This window comes from Rhea americana, unplaced genomic scaffold (assembly GCF_003343005.1).
Source record: "Rhea americana isolate MKP2758 unplaced genomic scaffold, rheAme1 scaffold_32, whole genome shotgun sequence".
Lineage (NCBI taxonomy): Eukaryota > Metazoa > Chordata > Aves > Rheiformes > Rheidae > Rhea > Rhea americana.
Genome location: NW_028186446.1, coordinates 1,672,049 through 1,696,532, shown reverse-complemented (window position 1 = coordinate 1,696,532; position 24,484 = coordinate 1,672,049). Strand labels below are relative to the sequence as shown.

General features: G+C 35.2%; 1 protein-coding gene across 1 annotated transcript in view; it reads right to left on the bottom strand.

The window, feature by feature from the left end:
- The window catches only part of CFAP69 (cilia and flagella associated protein 69), a 30,082-nt gene that overhangs the window by 4,996 nt on the left and 602 nt on the right, over positions 1–24,484 (bottom strand). Inside the window, exons 2-20 of the mRNA XM_085310563.1 lie at positions 24,049–24,111; positions 22,621–22,683; positions 21,429–21,538; positions 19,438–19,514; positions 17,532–17,630; positions 15,408–15,557; positions 15,106–15,283; positions 14,014–14,137; positions 11,373–11,421; positions 11,147–11,268; positions 10,028–10,244; positions 8,991–9,155; positions 7,582–7,700; positions 7,033–7,151; positions 5,831–5,912; positions 5,267–5,459; positions 4,432–4,569; positions 2,132–2,208; positions 925–1,119 (exon numbers count right to left, since the gene is read on the bottom strand). Coding sequence (XP_085166689.1) covers positions 925–1,119; positions 2,132–2,208; positions 4,432–4,569; positions 5,267–5,459; positions 5,831–5,912; positions 7,033–7,151; positions 7,582–7,700; positions 8,991–9,155; positions 10,028–10,244; positions 11,147–11,268; positions 11,373–11,421; positions 14,014–14,137; positions 15,106–15,283; positions 15,408–15,557; positions 17,532–17,630; positions 19,438–19,514; positions 21,429–21,538; positions 22,621–22,683; positions 24,049–24,111 — 2,340 coding nt within the window. The remainder of the gene's footprint in view (positions 1–924; positions 1,120–2,131; positions 2,209–4,431; positions 4,570–5,266; positions 5,460–5,830; positions 5,913–7,032; positions 7,152–7,581; positions 7,701–8,990; positions 9,156–10,027; positions 10,245–11,146; positions 11,269–11,372; positions 11,422–14,013; positions 14,138–15,105; positions 15,284–15,407; positions 15,558–17,531; positions 17,631–19,437; positions 19,515–21,428; positions 21,539–22,620; positions 22,684–24,048; positions 24,112–24,484) is intronic.

Sequence of the window (24,484 nt, the reverse complement as noted above, 5' to 3'; positions counted from 1 at the left end):
TTCCCTGAATCCTTTCCTTGTGCTGTTTTGGACAGTATATTCAGCCTTGCTCCTTTAGTTCACCTCTCTCACCTAGACTGGATGAAAAYGCTGTAAAAGTGACACACTTGTTCTTTAAAAACTTCAGTTATGCACTGCCTTTAAAAACAAACTAATTGTCAACTAATTTTCCCCTCCTTCAACACAGATGTTGAAACAGCCCAGACTCTTTCAGGAATATTTTKTGAATATGCTCACTCTCAAGTGCTGAATCATATAGATGGAATCAGTTCTGGTGATGAAAATGCATATGTACGACAAGTCCCCCAAAGCACTAAGGTAGGATTTCAGACAACTGGACCTTATTTCTTAGAATGAGGTAGAAGATGAGACAGTAGATGTGTGAACATGCCAAATCCTTGCCTTATAACCAAAGCTAGGCAATGCCTATACCGTGCTCATTCTTAGCATACTGGGAAGCACAAAGCCCTGGTTTCTGAAATAATGAAGCTTTGTGAATATTCAACCAGCAAAGTTTAACTGGAATTGTAAGAGATGCTTATGTTTCATTTTTAAGATATGGATCTGGTTGCAATGGTTACTTTAAATTTTCATCTGCTACAGATGAAACACGGGTGCCACTTCTATAGTAACACTRTGATCACTTGTCATTATACCATTGGAGATGCTTCACTGATGATACAGCTTCCTTTAAGATGCTGCTTCATTTTTTCATGTTACTCTCTAAATAATGGAAAAATTACACAAATCAAGAGAACTTAATTAAGGTTAACTTAATTTTTAAAATTACAATTTTAGTGCTGAGACAGATGCAAACTAAAATAATGCACGCATATGGGATTCGAAATCAAATAYAGTAAGAAAATAGTTACACGAACTGACAAAATAATTTACACAAGCTTTGTAGAAAATTCCTTGTTTTACCTTTGTATAAGCTTTTTCCTCCTCTCGGAGTTCTTGATGCTGTTGACTTTCAAGCATTTCAGTCTGAAGAGCGGCAACCATTCCTCCAACATCTTCTGATACTTCTGAAATAACTTTCAATGCTTCCTCATCTGAAGTAACAGGCCTGAATTCTTCTTTTAATTCTGCACACAGTTCACTCCAAACTTCTCCAGTCTGTGTGAAACATGCAGCACACTTTGATATTTATCTCTTATTTCTATTCCAGGTATTCAAAATATAATACAGCAATAATCCCACTTCTGATTGTTGTTTTATTTCCTAGAATTGTAATGCAAGGTTAGACTTCAGTAATACTATGCCAGATTCATTCAAAGTCATCCTCCCTAAGCTCTTCGAGCTTGACCCTGCAAAGGAGTAACAGGAATGCTGATGAGGATGGAAACTAAGAAGAAAAACAGACAGATCCCACATTACAGGAGCAAAATGTTGTGTTTTACTGGCTTCTTCAATAAAATCTCAGMTTGTGCATGTTATTGGAGCAAACTATAACACGAGGCAAAAATGGAACTTGGAACTATCTACTAAAGATCCAATTATGCTCTCGCAGACTTTTTGCAAAAGATTAGCATAAACTGAAGCATATTTTGAGTAGGATGGGCCCTGCAAAGCCTGTTACTGTGTTTCTTGTAACCACAGCAGTATAACTCCAAGTTTTGATAGGTAGATAGATGTGGGCACAAAGAGAAGGCATGGGAAGAACCTGTTCCAAATGTGTATTTAATGCCACTTTTACTAAATTACTAAAAAAAAAAAAAAAAAGAAAAAACATAATCTGTCTTCTGCACAAAGAGGCAACCTTGCTCTACAGCTCATTCTCTGTTGCTTACCCTTATTCTTGCACATTCCTGTTTCTTAAGCCAGCAAACAGATAAAACTTTTTTTTCCCCTCCCTGAGTTATTTCTAACTGGCATTGGTTTCTGGTCAGATTCACTATCCAGTYGCGAACACTTGTAGTGTTATAAAGGAAGTATAAAGGAAGAGTCTGGAGAGTGTTGGAACAATGGAGGTGGGATTATTTCTTTTGATGGTAACTCTGGCTCATACTCTGTGAAACTATGGGTGGCTTGTTTAGGTATTGAAGGGTTATGTTTGTAGTATCCTGAGACGTATTTGCTGTTTTTGCAAACACAGATACAGTAGTAGTATTTTTTCCACAATACTTACTTTAAAGTCAAGATAACGACGTATAATAGCAAGTGTGACAAAATCCTTAGCAGATAAGCCAGGTAAATTTTCAAAACCTAAAAGAACATTAATCGTCTCAGTATTAACAGCATAATCTATTTATGTTAAAATATAACATTCTAAACCAAACACYGCCTTATTTGTCATATAATCACAGGAAAAGTCTTCATTATATGTACACAAGTCAGCCACTCTAACCCTGAGCAGGCTTTTGGTATTAAAGTAACTATTTTCTCTGTAAATAGRTTTACTCTACTCTAATTCTTTACTTTTGAGTGGCTCCAGTGACCTTCCAATCTCTCGTAAAGCCAGGACAGTACTGCATTTGTTGTGCTTTTGAGAGTTTGTTCTTCCAGCTAAAGCAGACAAATAGTTAAGGCCACAGGTCACTGTTTTTAAAGAAACAACTTAGAACAAACATACTTTGCTTTGGCTGTACAGTAGCCAACAGGAGAATCACATTACAGGGTCTCCAGTACTTTGTTTCAAGGCTGGATAATGAGAGTCTCCTCCATCTCATAGACCCGCATGCCTTCAGCATGATGACTCCATGTTTTTAAAAATATTTCTACTAAGTGCATAAAAGAATAAGGAAGAGAAAGTACAGCTGTGGGGCTCTGCTTCACTTTGCACATGCTGAATGTTAAKTATATTCAAAAATCTTTTTTAACAGTATCTAAATAGTGTATCAAAACTCACTACAGATTTCATTATACCATCTATGTGGTAACTAGGAATGTAGCACATATTTATTAGAATATGAATACATCACATTTTGAAGTTAAGAAATGCCATAAATGCAGGTAGACTGATGCTGGATTTCTGGATTGCCATGTCACAGGCTATTATAAAGCATGACTTCACTAGAGACTATAAAAATCTTTCCTTTTTTATTACCTACTTCCATGCCATTTCAGTAYATCACAGCAGACATTATAATATATATAACTCTATGGAGGCATGTGTGAAAATAGGAGAAAGGCAGAACATAAGCTCATGCCTTTTTGCTTCAAAGTTAAATAAGGAATTCAGCCGTGATCCAAAATTTAACATAATTAACACTAAGATAACCCGGGCTCTAACAGAGAAAGAACTGGCTATAGTTTATAAGAGAAACTAAAGATGTTTTCAAATCAGTTGGGATTGAGGAAATCCACCCTAGGATACTCAGGCAACTAGTTGAAGCAATCTCAGAAGTATTACTGATCATCTTTGAACCTGTGATGGACAGATTGAAAAAGAGCAMACACAACACCTATTTTTTAAAAGAAGAAAAGGAGGAGTCAGAGAATACTGGTTAAATTCAGTTCTTGGAAAAGACTGAAATACATAATTATCAAATACTATGTATGCAGCTAAACAGCACAGTGAAAGCATTAACAGCCAACATGAATAATTAATAACAGACCATATCAATCAATTAAATTTTTGTCTACAGCTAGATAAGAAACCTTATGAATGTTGAGAGCTTACCATTACTTTGACTTCAGTTTAGGTTTTTAAGTGAGGCTGTAATGTATAYTCATATTCAGTGTGCAAATAACAAATTAAGAACTGCAGCATATCAAAGAAAAAGACTGGAATGCAAATTAATCTTGCAAATTTGAAAAACTATCTAAAAAAACAGGAAGTAATTCAGTAAGGACAAATACAAGAGCAGTAGTAGTAATCTGTACTGGGGGCTGTACAAAATCACAAGTCAAACAAGTAAACAATATGATGCCATTGGGAATATACCAACCATTAAAATTAATATCAGAACTGTTATTTACAAGAAAAAAACGAGTTATATAGCTCTATTTGGTTATAGTGGGGCATCAGCTGGAGTATTTTGTTTGGTTTGGGGATGCTACAGCTTAGGAAGAATGTGAACTAATTGGAAATGTGATAAAAAATAAAAAAAAATAAAAATCAATGAGACTTATTAGAGGTTATTCTGGAAAATGAGATTTCTGAGTAAAGATTGTAAAAATTAGGACATTTTAATCCAGAGAAGATGGGCTGAGATGAAACATATGAGTGTTCAAATACGTGAAAAGTAGATGTTGTGAGTGGGAAAGCAAATTACAGCAAATTTCAAGCAAATTTTAGGTTTGATTTTAGAAAAATCTTCTTTATGGTAAGGACAGTGAAACTTTGAGGAGGTCATAAATCCTCATCAACAGATGCTTTTAAGAATAGGATGAACAAGCATCTATTAATAACAAAAAGTTGACCACATACCTCAAGTTTGAATTAATGACAAGTRTGACACTGAGGAGGCAATTTATTTGTCTTACCTAGTTTGCATAATAATGAATACAGTTTTGCCCTTATGTTTTCTGCAATCTCTACAATGGCAAAGCTGGGACAGTTGGCAGGCATGGAAATGACCTCTTGCTGCTTCTGGAAGCTGCTAACAATAGGTCTCTTCATATCTAATAATTTCAAAATACAAAACAAGATTAGAAGAAGAGGAAAGATTACTAAAACTACTAAATGTGGAGGAAATGTTATCTGTGTAAATAAAGCRTAAGGAGCTTCAGCAGGCTGCTGCTGAGGTGTTCTTTCCCGGGATGTATTCTGTGAAAGAAGTCAGTTCCACTAGACTCCATTAGTTGTGCACTAATGTGAGTCATTCCCATAGTTTGGTCAGGAATTCAAGCATAATTTGGGCAAGGAAATACTAARTACTATTACTAAAGATTTGTGATATCATAACATTCCCCTTGTTTCTTTTTATAAAGTATACAAAAGCAAAATGCCACTTGTGGGAAAGATCTCCACAAAATACCCACAAATAAAYTTATAGTTGTGATGAAGGAAAATTCTGTTAAGAAACACAATTAATGTATAGATGAAAAATTAAATAGTTTAATTGTCCACCATTAAAAAGGTAGTTCAGAACATTAGCTACAGTTCTGTTGTCCAGCTAATGTAAAAAATGCCATCTAGTGGCAAGATTAACAAAATACTTTATATGGGTATATATGGATCTAGTCAGAACTATAGCATAGCGTAACTATTGTAGTTCACTTTCATCAGGATTCAGCTTGCAAAAGTGGACAGCGTATTCCATTTTGCTTTACTCAGTGGAATTTCCACAAACAGTTTCACATCCATCATAAAGCTTACCAACAATTCTTCCATACTGATCACGTCTGACTCCTAGCTCCAACTCCTCTTGTCTCCATAACTGTATTAGAAGGTTAGCTGCTGTTTGATCCTTCTCTCCACGCCAGGTACTGATGTGAGAAGTGGTTTTAGGGTTATCACAAAATTCAAGCAGAATTCCGAGAATTATATTGCACAGGTTCTTTTGCTTTAACTTAGCGAAGAAAAAGGGAAAAAAAGGTTTTTAAGTTGCCTACAACACACTGAAAGTTTTCAAAAGAAAGACAAATCCTGTAATATTAAATCAAGTAATTACAAGCTTTTCATCRCAACTATTTGCATAAAACTGGTGTATAAACTTGTAAAGTTTGATRGTTTGATAAATCAAGGGAGAGGCACAGATACATGGAAAATCTTTCCAATCATTTCTGAGCTRTGTGGTTACCTTCCTATTTCAGGGAATTACAGACATTGACCTTCATGTTATTATTGTAATAATTCTAGGAGACACTATGATAAAAAAGAGCAATTTTCCACACTTGTACTGCTGTTTTWTTTTGCAGCAACAATAATAAAAATACCTACTGCCAACAAATCCAGGAGGAGGAAAATGCCCTGTTTTTCAAGAAAAGAATCCTCTGCAATGTAACATCCAATGACACAGGACCTTAAATAGAAATATTTTCAGTGTTTAGAACCACTTTATGCTTTAAAACACTCTAGAAACATCTCATTTATTTTACTGTATATTTGGTATGCATGATGCTTAACACTTCTGGGGAGTGGAAAAAGTATGTTTCACCAATATGCCTATATCTGCATGTTTATGAATACTTTTTTCATTTACACTATAGAACTAAATATACACTGCCTGACTGCTCTTTTTTCTAACATGGTTCGTACCTTCCTTGCRGCAGCCCAAAAAATTGGACAGATTCACAATAAATTGGATTAGAATTCAATCTAATTCACTTTAATTCAAACTAGAGTTAAAGTTGAGTTAAAACTAAGTAAAACAGGCTGGTATTCAGCCAGATCATATCCCTGATCTGATTCATTGCAAAGTTGCATGAGTATTTCTGCCAGCAGAATGGAGGGGGTGAGACACAGAAAACTTTGTTTTGTCAACAGTGCTGGCTTCTCCCAGCTTATAATGATCATAAAATCTGCATTCATGACACTTTTTCTTCCTTWTTTTACTTTCTCATGTCATGATCTGGTCTGGAATGGATCTTCTGCATTGTTGAGCCCATTTTTTTTTTCCTAGACAAATCTATCATTTCATTTTTTGTATGTTTAAAAAGTTTTGCCTTAAAAGAAGATAATTTTTGTCAGCATATGTATTAGTGTTTTAAACATCTCATTTCTGATTAAAAAAATAATAATTTCTAGCTGAATATATGGCTAGTTTATACAAACGTTTCTTGTGCTTATATAGTTTTCAGCTGCTATCAGTCTATTTTCTCCTTGTATTTACTCCTCTAAAGTTATTTAGAGACTCTAACCATGCACCTCTCCTCTAGGAACTCTTATGTAACTCTGCACTGAAGTATTGAGGGGTAACTCTTCTGCCTGCTTTGTGGAGAATTACTCAGCCCTATCTAGAACAGAATATATGCAAAATATTCCATTAATAATTTCTTAACTAGCCAAACTGTATAATGGATGTTTCCACATTTTAAACAGAAGGGCCTATAGATGCAGAAAAAAGGCATAGCATTGCAGACCTGAAATACAGGACCTCCAATTTTTAAGAGTTACTTTTGCTATAATATTTCTTCACTAACCACAAGCAGTCCAATGCACTGAAAAGGAGACGACTGTGGCCTAATCCGCTATATAACTTATTCGGATCCATCTGCATGAACGGTATAAGTATATCCACTCCTTCATAGCCAAAGAGTTCCTGTCAATTGGACATTAATTAAAGCAGTATTTTCCTTAAATAATATTTACTAAATAACTACATATAATAAAATCAAAATGAAAAAGGGAATTAGAAATATTTGTATTGTAATAGTTTTGCCCCACTCATTCCTTATGTTATATGTAAGAAATTCTTAGTTCTTCCTATCTGGTAACTCCATTTCTTAGCACATTTTTACATTTTCATTTTAAAACCTATATAAACTAACAATTAAACAGCAGAGCCACTGGCTAAYGGAATTCTGAATGATGTTGTATTTTAACTGTCTCTGTCACACAAACCAGCTATTAGTCCTAACTTTTAGTGATAAACTGCAACGGACATCTGCCTTTGAAGAAAAGAAAATACAGTATCATTTAAATGAAAATGTATCTCATTTCTGCACAGTATGAGGTAGAAAGATACAAACCTTTCTGTGGAGATCATTTTCACAGAGAGTAGACAGAATAAATAATATATCAGCCTGGATCTCCAGCAGAATAGCATCTTCTTTTTCTTTAGATTTGTTTGCTGCATACTGTAGGATATCTATAAAAGAATATATTTTATACATATGTAATGTCCTTTATGTAAGTAAGTTAGCAGCTGATTTTTAAAAAACATTTTTTTTTTACACCAAGAGATTTCTAAGGGAATCTACTYATGCTATTCAATTTTATCTCCTGTGTGTTACAACAGCTTACAGAAGTGCAGCCCTCTGGTGCTGTAGTTTCACCGACTTTGCCCTTGGTGGCAGAGGTAAAAACTGCAGCTCGCACTGACTTTTTTACTAGCACTTTCAGCCCCTTGTTCCTTCCCCCATGCTGCCTCTTGCATTGTGCCAGTGCAACTGGGAACTGATATGGATTAAACATCCCTCAGAAAAAGGCAAAGAACTCACTGACCGTTTCTACTATACAGCCTCACAAACATCYGTATTGACAGTGGAAATGTGGGAGAGAGAAAATGCCACAACTGTAGAGGGAATTARCCTTGCAATTGCTATCTGAAAGAGGATATCCTGATAGATAGCTCTCCCAGAGTAAGAAAAGTTGGCTCAATGTGATACATTGTGTATAGTGTAAACTTTGCTTTCACTAAAATCTGAAAGTTTTCATAGAGTTTTCACAGATATCAGCTTTCCACTGGGAACATAAAATCTTTCATTTCTAGGCTTTCCATTATAACATATTCTTTGAATTCTAAGTGATTTTACCTTTTTACTACTTTCAATATGATTTTTTTCAGAGCAGAGGAAACTTTTTATTACTGTAAGAAAAGAACCTAACACGTATCAGCACTCAAAATAACCAGTAATGGTATATATAAGATACTGAACAAGAAAACGATCTAAATGAGTTACAAGAACAATGGTTGAGCAGTTTTACTCTGCTTTTATTCTTCATAATGCTACTCCCATTAAATTCTCTGTCTCTAATTCCCTTCTATTCTAAAGAAGAGTTGTGGAAAGTGATACTGAAGTAGACAAGTACAACAAGACTATTCCTTATRGCTGAAGTTCCTAGGGGCTAACACAATGAAAATAAACTGTAAAAATTATTAAATACAATAAAAGAGAGAGTAGGAACAGCTTTCACTCCGAAGTTACATACCTAGACTATTACAGCTGTCTGCTTTGCTTAACTCCTTTAGTTTTCTATGTTAAAGTATCATGATATTAAAAATCAAATCAATATATTAATTGTTTTAGCTTTTTTCGTCATTTTTTCAGTCAGATGAGTAACATATTAAAAACGCAGCATAAGGAAAAGCATGGACATATCCTACTGTAAACAGAAATGTGCTATTGYAAGTACAGCAGTACAAATTGTGCTTTACCCAGTAGTTGGCTAATTGCTCCCTGGTCACATAAATTAAGGTTCACAGCATCATCACAAACGGACACAACAGATCTCAGTACTCTCAGACTGTAGCGCATTTGTGCAAGTTTGCTGCCACGACCGCCTGTTCCATGGAAACTGTTACCTTGACTGAAGAAGGGATCTGTGGAGCAAGCACAATGAGTATTTCTTTGGCAGACTGTATGTATTCAGAATAATAATGTGATAAGGAAAAAAATTATAGTTTACCAACGAAAGTAAACTGAAAGTAAATAAGCAAAAAAACATAATTTAATATTAGAAAGGCTTCTTGTTTAAAACAATCTAATAAGAAGCCTTTCTATGAAGGGCTATGCTTTTTATATTCATAAGAAAGATATGATTTTGATGAACACTTAAAATTAYTTTAACTTTTTTTTTACTTTACTAAGTTAACAAGCAATGTACAAAACTTTATCTTCTCCAGCATGACAGGTAAAAACAATCTTTTGATCTCAGTCACACACAAATTAAAATTTGTTCATAGGAAAAATCACCCATTCTATGGTGAAAATTATCCATCCACAGGAAACCAATCCATGAAGACTGGGTGCAGTTAATTATATATTTGCTTACATTCTATTCTTAGCTGATGGCCACAAATAAGTATTAGTCTGGAAGCTTTCTCACTGTGTACAACTCTGAGTTTGAGTCATCATATCCTGCCTCTTGGCAGGAATTACTGGTTGGACTCAGTGCCAYGGTAAGTACATCTCATTAACTTAAAACATGAACAGTAAACAGGTGTGACTGCCTGCACAACTGAAAAAATGCCAATATAATGGTACATAGGGAATGAGGTACCAGTTTACATTCCAGTAGAAAAATTTATTATGGCTGATCTTTTAAAAAAGATTTGTTTCCTATGTACCCTATTTAAAAAGAATAATTCCAAGGTCACAAGTTTTACATTTTTTCCTATCTGCTAAAGAAAGTGAGTCCATATAAGCTGTGTTTTGAGGTAATTTTGTATGGAAGACATGAACATCTACTGACCTTGACCTATACACCACTCTAGAAACAAAAGGAGGAGAGTATTCGCTTGGCAGGATAAATATTTATCTAGTAACAAGGGAGCCACTGAAGCTAAAATAGCAATTGCATGAAGCTGTAATTCTTCATACTGGGCAGCAGACCAGTCATGAAATCCAGGCTTTTGATTTGGTTTTACATAATAAAGCAAAGCTGGCATCACATCATTTTCACTGAGAAGCTGTAGAGTCAAAAGACAGAGAGAACAAATATAGCTTACAGGTTTCACAYGCAAACAAGAAAAATCTGAAACAATGAATCAACTTTACTTTTAAATAGTTTTAGCTTTATTTTTTGCCACCACCTTTTTGAGATATTTAAAATATATTTTTTGCTTGTAGGAAGGATTTTCCAAATACTGGCAAAACTTAATAACAACGAAATATGAGCATATCAATAGACAATTCATCAGTCCATAGTAATTGATTAATTCAGTGACTGACCGCACACTAAAGGAAAACATTCTTTAAGTGAAAAAAATATTTTACATTTCTATTGTGAGGCAATATTATCTGTTCACACAGTAAGTCAACAAGATTGCATCTAAATTGTGGAGAAGGTAAGGTCCCTTTGTTTTGATCCCCCAATTTTCCAGAGTGGGAGACCTCTGAATGTACATTACAGGTCTCTTTCTGTCTATAGCCCCTTTTAGAATGCTAGAATATTCACAGAACAAGAAATATAAAAATGTCTGGCTTATACTAAGAATATTACCTTTTATTGAGAATGGATGTTGGGAACAGTACAAGCACAGACAGTTTATATTCTGTAGCACTCTCACAGACTGTGGTTTATGAAACTGTTTTGTTCTTCACCTTTATTTCAATAATGCTTTGMGGTTACTTGTCAGATAATTTTTCTAGCATGGTCTAGGTTTGTAGCTTTTCTAAAATCRGAAGTGTACAATGCTTTCAAACAGCAGGACTTGAATTGAAGCTATGTACGGTGTATAGTTTTGAATTTCTGATTTAGACCACAGCAAGTTATCCATTGAGCCATGCCATATGGACAGCTAAATAATATTCCTGTAACTCCTGGCTCTTTTTTTTTGCTTACAATATGTTCTATTTTGTTATAATTTACCTGTGCAGCACATGGGTCTTTAGATAAGACTCCTATTACATTAAACAGCAACTTCTTCAGCTCAAAGTCCTCATAAGAGTAAGTAAGTTTAAGACCTTTTACCAAGGGATTAGGGATTTTAACTGTGAAGGAAATTGTAGATAAGTTACAACAAAGTCTTCAATAAAAGTCAAAATATTGTAATTATGAAGTAATACTTGTATCCCAATAGTATAAAATCTCTTACCTTCAGTAAACGTTGCAAGCACTATTAACTGCTTTGTAAATCCACTTTCCTAACAGGCATTCAAAATAAATATGTTAATTAAATTAAATTACTCTGAAATTAAAACTGATTATTTAAATTTCACTTTTTTTCCTCAGAACACATCACAGTTTAATATATTCTACGGCAGAATAATCAAAAATTTATCAGAAAAGAGATCAACCATTTGGACATTGTACAATACTAATTACAGTGCTAAGGGTTAGTTAAATCTATGCCTCATTCTGTACAAGCACCAACTTGTCTGGGGAAGCCCAAAACCCATGTATTCATTACTATAATCTACCACACAAGGAAACRGTATTCTCCAGTACAGTTAGAGCTGTGTTTTTTGAAATGCATTTGTGCACATGTAAGTTTGTCATCAGGGTCACCACTACATACAATTTTGTGCATTCAGTTGTGTATACTAATACACTGTGTTCAACTTGAGTACACTTACAAGTAAGCATATAAAAACTGCATGACTGAATAACCTGTATTTATAAATATTTCATATTGTAATATTTACAAGATATAGTTCAGAAAATGAAATTTAGTAATTCACAGCTTCTAGATAGCCAACAGKACAATCACGTATAACATAACTATGGGTAGGGCCAAGGCCAGGGTTATATACACAATGCATTTAGGCAAAAGAGCTCTCTTTCTGAGGTGACTGGAGCCATGTAAACATGGTTGGCATGGCACTGTTCTTCTTGAGCACCAAATACATTATCTTGGCCTCAGTACTCTGGTGAACTCACTACAGAGCTTTCTGCCAGCTGCCAACGTGAGCAGAGCTCAAAACTCTGAACAGACGATCCCAGAAGAATCAAGCAGCTCAGCAGTTTTGCAGCAGCTTTTTAGATGCATCCCCTCTCAAAAGGGCTCAGATTTGATCAGCACCTTAACATACCTAAATGGTTTTAACAATCAGAAAAATATGGCAAAGGCCATTTTAAATAAAAAATACTGAAGCACATAAACATTTTCCCATTATTTTTAGCCTCCACAGTATCATACCCCCTTTACAAAGCCACTGCAAACTGGCTAATTAAAACCAACTGATTACACTAAAAATTATCTATGTTTTCAYCTTACTGATTACTATTGCTTACGGTACTAAATTCTGATGGAGAACAGTGAGTAATCATTAAACAGACAGTTTTGTTATAACACAGAAATAAGCATAGTTAATACCTTTATCAGCCTTACTTTAMATATATTTTACAACTTACATATGGTGAGAAAATTATTTTCTTTCAAAGGCTCAGATTTCTGAGCTGATCTCTGAATTATATTAAATATAAGCCTGAGGTTTCTATATTTGCTTCGACTGTGTTAATAAAAAAAAAGATAAAGTTCTGATGAAAATTTTGCTGTTTTTCTCTGCAATACAGGATTCAACAGCAATGTTATTTTTTTTTCTAGCTGATATTTACACCTTATACCTGCTCTCCAGAAATGAGGTAAAATCTCTAAGAAAGGTGAGAATAGAGAATTTAAATGGAAACATTTATTTGTATTGATTTTTTTTCCTTTCAGTATACAGAATTAAAATATTGTCTCTTGGCTAGTTGTCTTGTAGGATAAAAATGCTTTGGTTCTGCAGCCAGATAAATGATTTGAATGTCTTAGACTTTAAATATTCTGCTGCAATAATATAACACATCTTATAAAATGGTTAGTAAAACAGAAAACCTGAATGAAAATCTGTGATCTTCATTACAGATTAAAAAAACTATTTAGCAATAGCACCAACTGGGAAACTCCTACCGAAGTAAATATGAATTCCCCGAAAATAATCAATTCCTGATCAAGCTGCAAAACAGCATCTAATACATCTATATAAACAACAATTTGAGTTCTAAATTATTCAGTATGTCACAACTTCACGTGAAGTTCTAAATCTCAGCAGTAAAACATGAGAGTAAAAAACCCATAAACTTCTATACAATTTCCTCAGTAAATTCTAGGAATATTACAGAAGAATGGATCRTATTCTACATTTTAAGAGAGTTGTAATAATGCACTTAGTACTACATTTAGATTAGAAAGAACTTATGTGCCTCTTACTAACTGGAACTAGGCAATTCTCTTTGCAGCATCTTTTTCTGAGCTTCTGAGCAGTTTTTTTTGAGAACCCTTCTTGTCTTTGGTTATGAGGCAGGGGTACTTCAGTCAAATTTAGGCCACCATCATACAGTCCGTACTACCACATTTTCCAAACAGTGAATAAGATTTAGTGCAAAACTCACTGTAACAGAATGGCACATCTGAGAATCTGTATAGGAATACAGAAATTCTGTTAATTTCTGCATAATAATACACAAATACAGGAATTCTGTTAATTTCTACATATGAAAACAGTTGGTTTAATTTCTTAAGTATCAAATAAGGTTGATACTTCTACTCCAGGTTGATGGTATACAGATTTGAAATCTCTCTGAGCTAYGGGGAATTGCAGGAAGGAAAAATGTTTCCTGCTCAGCAAACCTAAGAAAGAGCAATGCACTGGAGACAGACTGGAATAAATATTAGAACTTGAATGAGGCAAAATACTGAGTACATAACAGCAAAGGAAAAGTTATTAGGCTCTGGGATACARCAGAATACTTACAATCATAGGTGCTGCGGGATTTTCAGCTACTAATGTGGCAATCACCAGGAGGTCATTTCTTAGCTGACGATCATAATTGCRGAAACCGTGCATGAGAAGGTGTACAAATACTTCTTTCAGAGCACTTAGAAGAAAGTGAAAGGTATTTTACCTTTTCTTTTCACATTTTATTTTAGACAGCTCTAGCATATGTGAACCCCCTTTYGGTATCATACTTTTCAAAGTCTTAGCGTTCAACTGCAAGAAAGGCAACTTAAAATTTCGCTATGAAATGGATTCTTCTCTATACTACTAGAAATCCAATTTAAGAATGTATGCAAGGTACACATATTTCAAATTTCACCTTGCTTTATATGTGTTAYAATGAATTAATAGACAGGTATAACACTTATTCAAATATGGAAATACTTAACGGGATGTAGTTGAATGATTATTGAGAGGAGATGGTCTAATCTCAAATAGTGAAAACAGCATAACACACTTAGAGAGAACCTGTATTTCCTTCAGCTGAGGATCTAAGCCTCATATATCATAAAGCATACATTTCAACAGTACAGTCATACTGATCTACCAGGCCTGACACACAAGCTTGAAAATGGTACTTTTGCATTGTACAAAGCAGTAGTTAAGGCTCTACCTCCTGCACTTCTGCAGCAAAGCATCTTGACTTCCCTTTTGCCATATACCAGAAACAACTGATAGTGGATCACTGTGATTCATAAAGTGAACAGAGGCTTGACAATAAAATATTTTTCGAATTGGCTGTTGACTTTAACTGGCCCCTGGCCACAGAGTTTGGAAGCTACCTGTTAGGTGCCTCTCATATCTCTTGTCATTTTCTGGCATCTGACAGGCCATACTGCTATCTAACTTTCTGAAATAGAAAAAAAAAAAATCTAAATGGTCTAAATCATGTGCTTTTTGGCAATAAGGTCTCATTTGTTCTGGTGTGTAGAACTTAATGAGGACTTAATAGGAGATGTCCCTTCTTCTTTTATTCTTTCCCTTAATTAATTTCAAACAAAATGATACAATGCTTCAGATGTTTCCAAAATTATAATATTAATTCATAAAATGCTTCATTGTACTTACTGTACACATTCCAAGCTACTCAGTTGATTAACAACTTCTTCTTTTGAGGTGCTTTCTAATAGGTTCCACAGGATTTCTGATGAACGGAATATCAGCTGTCCAGAGGGATCAGAATCATTCAGACGCACGCAGAGTCTGCTGGCTGCTTGGGCCTTAAGCATAAGTCTGCAATTTACTCCTGAAATTATGAAAATCTGAATAATTAATTCCGTGCAGGTCAGTAACTGTTTCAGACATGTTCAAAGAACAAACAATCTAAGATCAGAAGTAACGAGATTACTGAAAGAACAATTTGTACTAACCAGAGCTGGAGAGATACTGCAGAGCTTTCAGTACCCATAACTTCTCAGGAAGTTGATTTTCAACTAATGCTAGTGATAAAACAAGAGTTTCTGCTAATCCTCCTAATTCAGCCATCTGAATTTTATAATTTGGACTTGTTGGCTGGTAACCTGCACACACAATAGCTTTAGTTACAATATAGTAAATATTGAGAATTTTTGTTATTTCATAAAATATTTACCCTTTCTTAAAAAAAGGAATGAAATGGGAGTTTGATATTTCCTTAGTCCTAAAACTGATGGAAAACAAATTTCTAATAAACAACAAAAGACTTTTCCTTATATCTGAATATTAATAGTACCTAAGGCATATCCAAAAGGCTTACCCTCCAGAGAACTGAAATGCTATATAAACACATAATTCGACTTCTTGAGTTAATAGAGAGCGAAGGAGCAAGCAGGAGTATAGGGAGGTGAAAATCCTTGTCCAGGTCATGCAATATGCTTTTGGTATAYGACTTAACTCTTTTTTGCAGCTTACTCATTAGAGAATTAATGCCTTTTATTACCATATTACTTAAAATATGTGAATTCAGCCTTTGGTTTACAAACTTGAATTTCTAAAGTATCCTTGTTAATACTTTGGTCCATGCATATACAAATTGTTATTTCATTATTGAATAATAGGGGAAAGAGAAGCACTGAGCAAAGAAATTCATAATTATATATTCTAACTTACAAATGTAAAGTTTATCTAAAATAGCTTTAAACCCCCCCAAAAAATATATCAAATAGTAGATGACATGCAGGATTGATAAATACAGATAATACATATGCAGAAAGGCAGTTTTAACTCTGATAGGCCTTAAATTAGCTGTTACTTTGCAGGAAAGAGAACTTTGAGAACTCTTCTACAAAAATATCAGCTCGACATCCTAAAGGAGGATGCCAAACAATTCAATTAAATATTAAAAATTTTTAACAAAAGAATAGCAAGTAAAACTGACAGTGGCTGGTGTGCCATCACCTAGAAGACTCTCTGAAATTCCCACATTTACAGCAGATTAAAAAGAAATACAGACAACAGGGCAACGACTATTATTAGAAGCTTTCAGAAGAGAGTTTAAATAGACTTGGCCTCTTCACCTGAAAAAAGAGRTGCCTAAGAAAGGCTATGCTAGGCATATATAAAATGAAAAGTGGCACAAATAAGGTGAATAKAGGATAGTTTTTCTCTATTGCTCACAAGGCAAGTTACGGGGAACATAATACGAAGTTACTTGGCACTAGGTTTAAAACAAACAAAAAGAAATAATTCTTCCACATCATAACACTAAATCGTGAAAATAATTTCTTCCTAGTGCTATGAAAGGTAAAGATGTAAATGGTTATAAAAAGCAGATAGAAAATCTCACAGAAAAAAAAAACTCATCAAGTTCTATTAAGCATAGAAGCAATAAATTCTGTTTTAGGAATTCTCTAAGACACAGATTGTTTGAAAATGGGGCAGTATATTGGAGGAAAATATCATGGTGTGCTTGCTTGCTTTATTCTTACATTTTTTTCTTATCATCTACTTTTTCATATACTGTTCTGACCTTTTTATGGTCATTCTTATGTTTTTGTTTTATGCTAATGTTTGCTGCAGAAGAATCCCAGAATTTTTCTACAGCCTTGCTCAAATGTGTTTAAACAATGCAGACAGAAGCACATTTAGGTGGGCTTAGACCTACCCCGCACAAGCAACGCAAATGAAATCAGAGCTGCTTCTCTCCAGGCTACATATGCAAAGTAGATAATGATAATCGTTTTGTTCTTATAATTCCAATCCTAAATTAGTCTTTCTTCCTCCACTATCCATGCTTCAGAGAACTTGTGACCACCTCACATTTTCGAGGTACTATTTAATATTAATCCCTTCACATGTAATATTAATTCATAYGCTGCACATTGATAATTTCAGATTCTGAGTATGCATTTCTAAAAAAATTTTAATTGCATATTTGCCAATGCTGTATTTTTAACAAATGAGATATAGTAATGATAGTTATAAATGATATCATTCATAGCAAATTTAAAGATTTCAAAGCAGTTGGGTTAATTAAGATTTGATTTCTTGTGACACTTGAAAAGACTGTGCTTTACCTGAAAGTAGTTTTTTCGGTGGCTCCACATTATAAAAGCTAACAATACACTTACAGATTTGTATTCTAACTTGAGAGCTTGGCACCCTCATCAAATAACCTGTCAGAAACAAAAAGAATTTATAAAGTTTATAATTGTTTTTGAAATTCATCTTACTACTTTTTGTTACAGTACTTTATTGGTCAGACCCCCTAAAAWCCTGTCTATTTCATGCTAAGTTTGCCTATAAAAATGCTCAAGGGACAGTGCCTCCAACACTGAAAAGGACAAAGTGGTCTTGYAGTAGTAGCACAGGGTTTATTAAAAAGTGCCCTTCTCTGTTTTATGGCCACAGATTCTTATAAGACACTGGATGTTACTCCAAAAGTTACTCTCAGAAGAAAGCTAATATATACYATGCTGCTATAATCATGTTAGTAACTCTGCTTCTATCAAACATTATACGACATAATAGGAGCACAAAAAAGAGCTCCTTTTCCACAAGATAGAAAGAAACCAATTGAGAGCCAGTGATGTCTAACACGGGTAATATAAACTATCTTTTATATTTTAATGTGTTTTTTGACAGGCTACACTAAAGAGAATCTGCAACTATCTGAAMCCTCATCCATTTCAAGGATGTTGTTTTTTCGTGTGTGACAGGCTGATGACCTCTGAGAGGTCCTACCTCTCTACCATTTAAATTTTTCCATTAGGTGAGCTGGTATATCACCTGTCCTCAGTACTGAATCTTTTCCTGACTTATAGCACTTGCTGTGTTGTTCTTTGAAAATCACAAATGTCATATGCATGGTCATAGAAAGATAGTTGGGTACTAAAGAGTCCAATGACACTGAGACATCAGTTTGACACCTTTTCCTTCAACAGCTCTATTAAAATAGATTTCTGGGAGACAGGAGCTCGTGGCAGATGCAGCAGGAGGCAGAAGTCAGGAACTGCTGCCTCTAAGATAGCATGGCACTACTGACTTGCTGTATTTTGCCTTTGTGGGGGGATAGTTGTCAGGCTTGCGGGTTTTGAAGCTTTGAGCTGACAGTTAGGAGTTACTGTGTCTTAGTTTTTTCTTCCATTTGGCTTCAGAGAAGTGTGAAGTATTTCCCCCATCCCAGGCTTCAGTGGTTGTAGTAATACACAAATTTCTCAGAACAAAATGAAATTTTGTACGATGTCTAATTCTGGGCTCCCCAGTATAAGAAAGACATGGATTTACTGGAGTGAGTGTAGCAAAGGTCCACAAAAGTGATTAAGGGACTGGAGTATCTGATGAGAGACTGAGAAATCTGAGACTATTCAGCCTGGAGATGAGAAGGCTCAGGGAGGATCTTATCAATGTGTACAAGCATTTGAAGGGAGGGTGTAAAGAGGACAGGGCCAGACTCTTCTCAGTGGTGCCCAGTGACAGGGCAAGAGGCAATGGGCACAAACTGAAACACAGGAAATTCTGCTTGAACACAAGAAAACACTCCTTCACTCTGAGGGTAGCTGAATACTGGAACAGATTGCCCAGAGAGGTTGCAGAGTCTGGATATGGTCCCGGGCAACCTGCTCTAGCTGACCTTGCTTGAGTAGGGGGATTGTACCAGATGATCTTCAGAAGTCCCTTAAAACTCCACTGTGATTCTGTGAAATTAGACACAAGCTACAGAGAAGTTTAGTTCTTCAGGTGATAAAATTTTCTCGCATAGGTTCTGACATCAGCAATTAAGAAACTGTTAGCTAATGTGTGAATTAGTGGTACAGCAAAATAAGAATGCTTTCTTAATAATAAAAAGCATAGAGTACTGATGGAATCATTGAAAGAAATTACTTAAACTTATTAAGAGAGTAAGAAGCAACTGAAAGTGTGATATTTATATAGTTCATATTACTATACTGATGGCATTGTGGCATATTAGTCTACACTCACCAAGCTGTGCAATTGACTTTGAGACTGTCAGTGAATAGCTTACTTCATCAGATAATTTCTTTTTCTGAAATGGTAACCTATAAAATGAAATAAGCAAGTTATTAAAACCGTGCTTAAAACACYACAGAAAAACACTTTAATCAAGCCATTAGAAAAACTCAATAGCTTTTTTCTTTTTCCTCAACTTTCTTTACAAATAAAGACACTTTTCCCAGGACAAAAATATTCTTTGCAATGCTGATTGTAAACTGAAAGTTCTACTTCCGTAATGTGGCAATTATATTTTGGCAACTAGCAGTATGTGTCCACAGACAACGTTTTCGTAATTCATATGTGATACAACAAAAATAATCTGAGCAAACAAATGTAGTTGAAATGTGGAATATTAAATCTGGGAAGTCAGGCAGTATCAGTCTATTCCACAGCGAGGCTACTAATAGATATGTGTAGAGATAAAGAAAGGATCATAGCCCATGACAAGACCTCTAGAAATAGAGAAAAATAAAACTAATAAACTGACTCCAAACAGCCCAACTATAAATTTGTTTTAAAAACAATCTATTAAGACAAATCCAACATAATTTGCAAAACAGATATGAAATAAATATATAAGTGCTAAAAAATTCTCTAACTGTAAAGATTACAATACTATCCTAGGTCTCTGCATCTCATAACGTAGAAACAGCTTTCCTGTAGGTTTACCTCCGTAAACACAGGCAGAAGAAAAAGGAGAGAGCAAATAATGGAATAAATGGGGAAAACCAGAGACATTAGAAAAAAAAACAAGTGTGAAGACAGGTACAGAAATAGTGGTAGTTACAAAAATATTGAAAGCTCTACGATGGGAGTTCTAGTATCTGAAAGGAATTTCCAAATAACAATCCCTCACTCTAGTTAGACTTCTCATTGGCATATGAAGCAGTAGTGAATTGAGGTGGAATTTCCGTAATACAAAAATTAARGCAAAACCCAAGGGTGCAATCTTCCAAAATTCACTGCAGAAACCACAAGTTTTGATGAACTGCTATAAGGATGAAAAGTACTATTCACAAATACATTTTATTGACCGTACACTCTCATTTTCAGTTTTGTCACATTTGTGCCAAGCGCGGAAGAAAATGAAACTTCATGATGCACTTTTTCATTCTCCGCTATGTGGCAGCAAAGGAAAGCAGTACAACTTACGATGCTTCAGCTGAAGAGCTGCATATTTATTATACCTAACAGCTGAAAGGAAGCTATGTAAAAAACTGTTTGAATATCAGGCTTAAAATGCAACTCATTTTCTGTCTGCCATATTTTTCTCTTCCATGTCCTAATCAATTATAACTAAATTCCAGAGGAACTGAAAGTTAAAAGTATTTCATCAGTAACTTTATTAAATTATTGGGAAGAAGCAGGAAACTATGGACAAATATGAATAACACCTGCTTCCTGTTCTGCAAATAATTTAGAGTGTGACAATGAAGATATCAAAAAGTTTATGTAATATATTTTAAAGCAGATTATAAATCCCAAATCCTCCAGTTGCTGCTTTTTCCTCTTTTTCTGTAATATGGCTTGTCATTTCACAAAGCCTAAAGTCTGTTTGTATCACCTCAGGTTTTAAGCCTATATATTTAAACCCACTTAGAGAGATTGTTTGAAACAACAAAACACTTTAGCCAGACTTAATGCTGAATCTCCCGAGGCCAGCAATCCCAGAACAGTTTACTGTAGGCAATGACACTGGGGAATTCTGCTTCCAAGCATGCTCAGGCTAATTATAATTCAGTACTAAATGATGCAACAAGTACCTCTGCAGATACCTAATTGCTAAAATGGGTGCTTCGCGCCAACAGAAATTGGACTAAATGAAAGAATGGGACATGAAAAGGAAGGGTGATACAACAGATGCCTTCTCACAGAGACAAGTCATTTGCATTAGAAAATGTATGAACATGTTAATAAGCAGTGTTTAAAATCTCTAAAATAAGGGCTGAAGTACTTACCCACATAATTTAATAAGTTCACAYACAGGCTCGGTGAAAGCTTGTTGTTCAGTAAGTTTTTCTGCACACAGGTTAAGAATTTCAAATATTTGTGCTAAATCCTTAAGGGGCTTTTGATTTTAAGTTAAGGAAATCACATTGTTCGTATTGCTAAGAATTAGGAGAAAAAGGTGAAAACTGTATTTATCATAACTCAAAGATACAATCAAGAACAACCAAGGCCAAGGCTTTCAAAGTTAGATGATTAAGATGAAACATGTAAGTCTAYTCTTAGCTCTTGGAAGCAGCCTTCCTTTAGAGAAGTAAAACACTTTCAACTCTCATTTAGCTTTCCTAGCAGTCAAACTCACTGGAAATTCAGCACAGAATATGTCCAAAAACATAGGATGAAAATTTTTACATCATAGTGCCAGATCCACCTACCTAAATTCTGTCCAAAACAATCYTGAAGTATTCAAATCTTTTATTTCTCTTACCCCATGTGATGAACATTAGGGACAAAAGTTTGAAAATTTGAACCCAAACATATATTGAGGTTTTCTAAGTCAGGGTAGAGGTACAAGATAAAACTAAACACTTTGTTGAGACTTAGAAGTTACTGCCAATCCACTGGACTCATGGAAACTGCCTCTGTATAACCATGACCCGACTATGAAGTAACATAATCACTGTGGCAATTAGCTAAACTACATGAAATTAATCACATTTTTTCATATCCCTACACCTCCTCAGTACCTCTGATTATTAGAAAACTTTAGATTTCTATTGTAAATATGAAAAAAAGTTTCAAATTAGTCTAAATTTTTCTTTAAAATGTTTCCTCATCAGAAGTTATTGCTATTTTATCAGCTACTTCAATAGTAACTATTGTTATCTTTGCYTATTTTGAATTGAAAATACACTACGTTTACCCTTACATTTGAACACTCTAAATCACTGTGTAGCTGCTATCTCTTTGTATTTTATTTTTCAGCAATTGCAATTTGAATCCAGCATCTAGCATCCAAGAATCTTTCTAACCCTATCAACTCTGGCTATTCATGCACAGGTTAATGTTTACAACATAAGTGGATCATCACTGCTTTCCATCTAGAAGCACAGCAGATCATAAAATGCTTTGGTGATAAGTCAAAATATAAACATATACCAAACACCACGATTTTAGCATTCCAAAAACTGTCAAAAAGGATACAAGCCCATTTTCAAAGCGCTTGACTACCTTCTTGAGAATTTTCAGCTGCCTTTCCAAATTACTCTTAAATATAAAAATGAAAAGCAGGTTTTAATTGCAGTTTTTCTCAGAACTTTAAGTGATTATGTTCATCCACTTCTAAGTTTAAATGAAAAGTAGAAACTAGATCAAAAAGTCACAAGATACAATAAAATTCTGAAGCTACTTTGTAGCAGGATTAGTTCTTTGATCAAGCCCCACTGCTAAACATGCAGTCTGCATTTTAATAACTGAGGAGGCTTTTTAGAACTGCAAGTTTTATTCAAATGTGTGGGCTTTTTCTATTAATTTATTTGGAATTCTGTGAAGAATAATTTACAAAATCCAAGCCGATGTTCTGTAGCCTTACACGTGACACAAATGTGTATAAATGTAGACCTCAGTGGCTTAGGGTGTGGCTCTGCCATCACCAGAAAACAGGCTGCAAAGTCAAATTTTAGAGCTATTGAAGTAAGGCTATATCAGGGTGTGCCAGTGATGATATGCAGCATTCATTCCAGCTCCTCTGAGCATCTCCTTGCTAGGCAAGATTACTGAAGCTTGGGGCAGGCCAAAAAGTTGTTTCAGGAATCTACAAGCCCAGAATCCTGAGGGTGTTTTATCATACATCTCATATTCTCTAGACAGGCAATAACAATATCATCCAGCACATTTTTATTTTATCATTAAGAGTTTATTCTGTCAACTTTGAATCAAAAGGAAAAAAAAAAAAGACAAGTTCTCCGTGGGACATTAACTTGAAAAGTGGCATGATGTTTGATTAAGTTCTTCTTTTAAAGACATAAATTATTAGGTTTTTACATTAAAAGCAACTGATGGCTTAGTGAATTTAATCCATCAAATCTGCTTGTAGAGATAAAAAAATAGTCTGTGAAGTCCAGGAGATGCTTCTGTGTACCTAGGTAGTCATATTTGCTCTTGAACACTGAATTTTTTATAGTTCCCCCTCCTTTAAAATCAGTTCCCTGGAGAAACTTCAGGAGTTAACTCAGGCAATTACATAAATTCCTGTCATGCTTTAAATACCTCTAAATGTATTTCTGTTTTTTAGCTGTAGGTTTCAGCATTCTAACACTTCAACATAAGCTAGTCATTATGTACATCTAGTTTTTAAATGCACACAAGTTTGCCTTTTTTGGAGAAGCATGTGTGTAGAGATGTACTGGGTTGTTTAATAAAAAATATTCACAGATACCACTCTGTTATAATGAACATCTTTACAAGATGTCTTAAACTGCTGTTAAAAATTCTCCAGCTTTGTGCTTTATAGCCTCAGCCTGTGCCATCTGGTTTACTTAGAATTACGTACAAACGTATTTGTATAAAATATCCTTCTAAGCCTCCTTTTCAACTGTGCCACTAAAACCATCGGATACCAGGCTTACTTACCGAGTTGGGCTCTTCAAGTAGTTTGATGACATGATTCAAATCCACTGATTTAAACTGTGATTCCTAGAAAACAGGCAAACTTCTTACATTTTTTTAAAAAAAGTGCTTAAAAACGTTATTAAGCCTTAATATGTAGAAGTGCCCAGTACGTATCAGCAGACGCTACCCAAGGACGCAGACGTCCGGGCTGTGTTTGAGCACAACCCGGGSCTTGTTCTCGGCCTGACTCCGCGTCCGAGCTGCGCGGGCACCGGCGCGTTGCCGCCGTGGAGACCCCTGGGCTCCAGCCGAAGGGTCTCGGGGACGCTCGGCGGGGCAGGGCGGGGCGTACCCCCGCCTGGCACCCCGCCGTGTCACCTCCCCTCACGGGCGCTGCCGGTGCGCGGCCCCCGCCCGGGCGCCGCGGGGCCGCTGCCGGTCTGTGGGGACGGGCTCG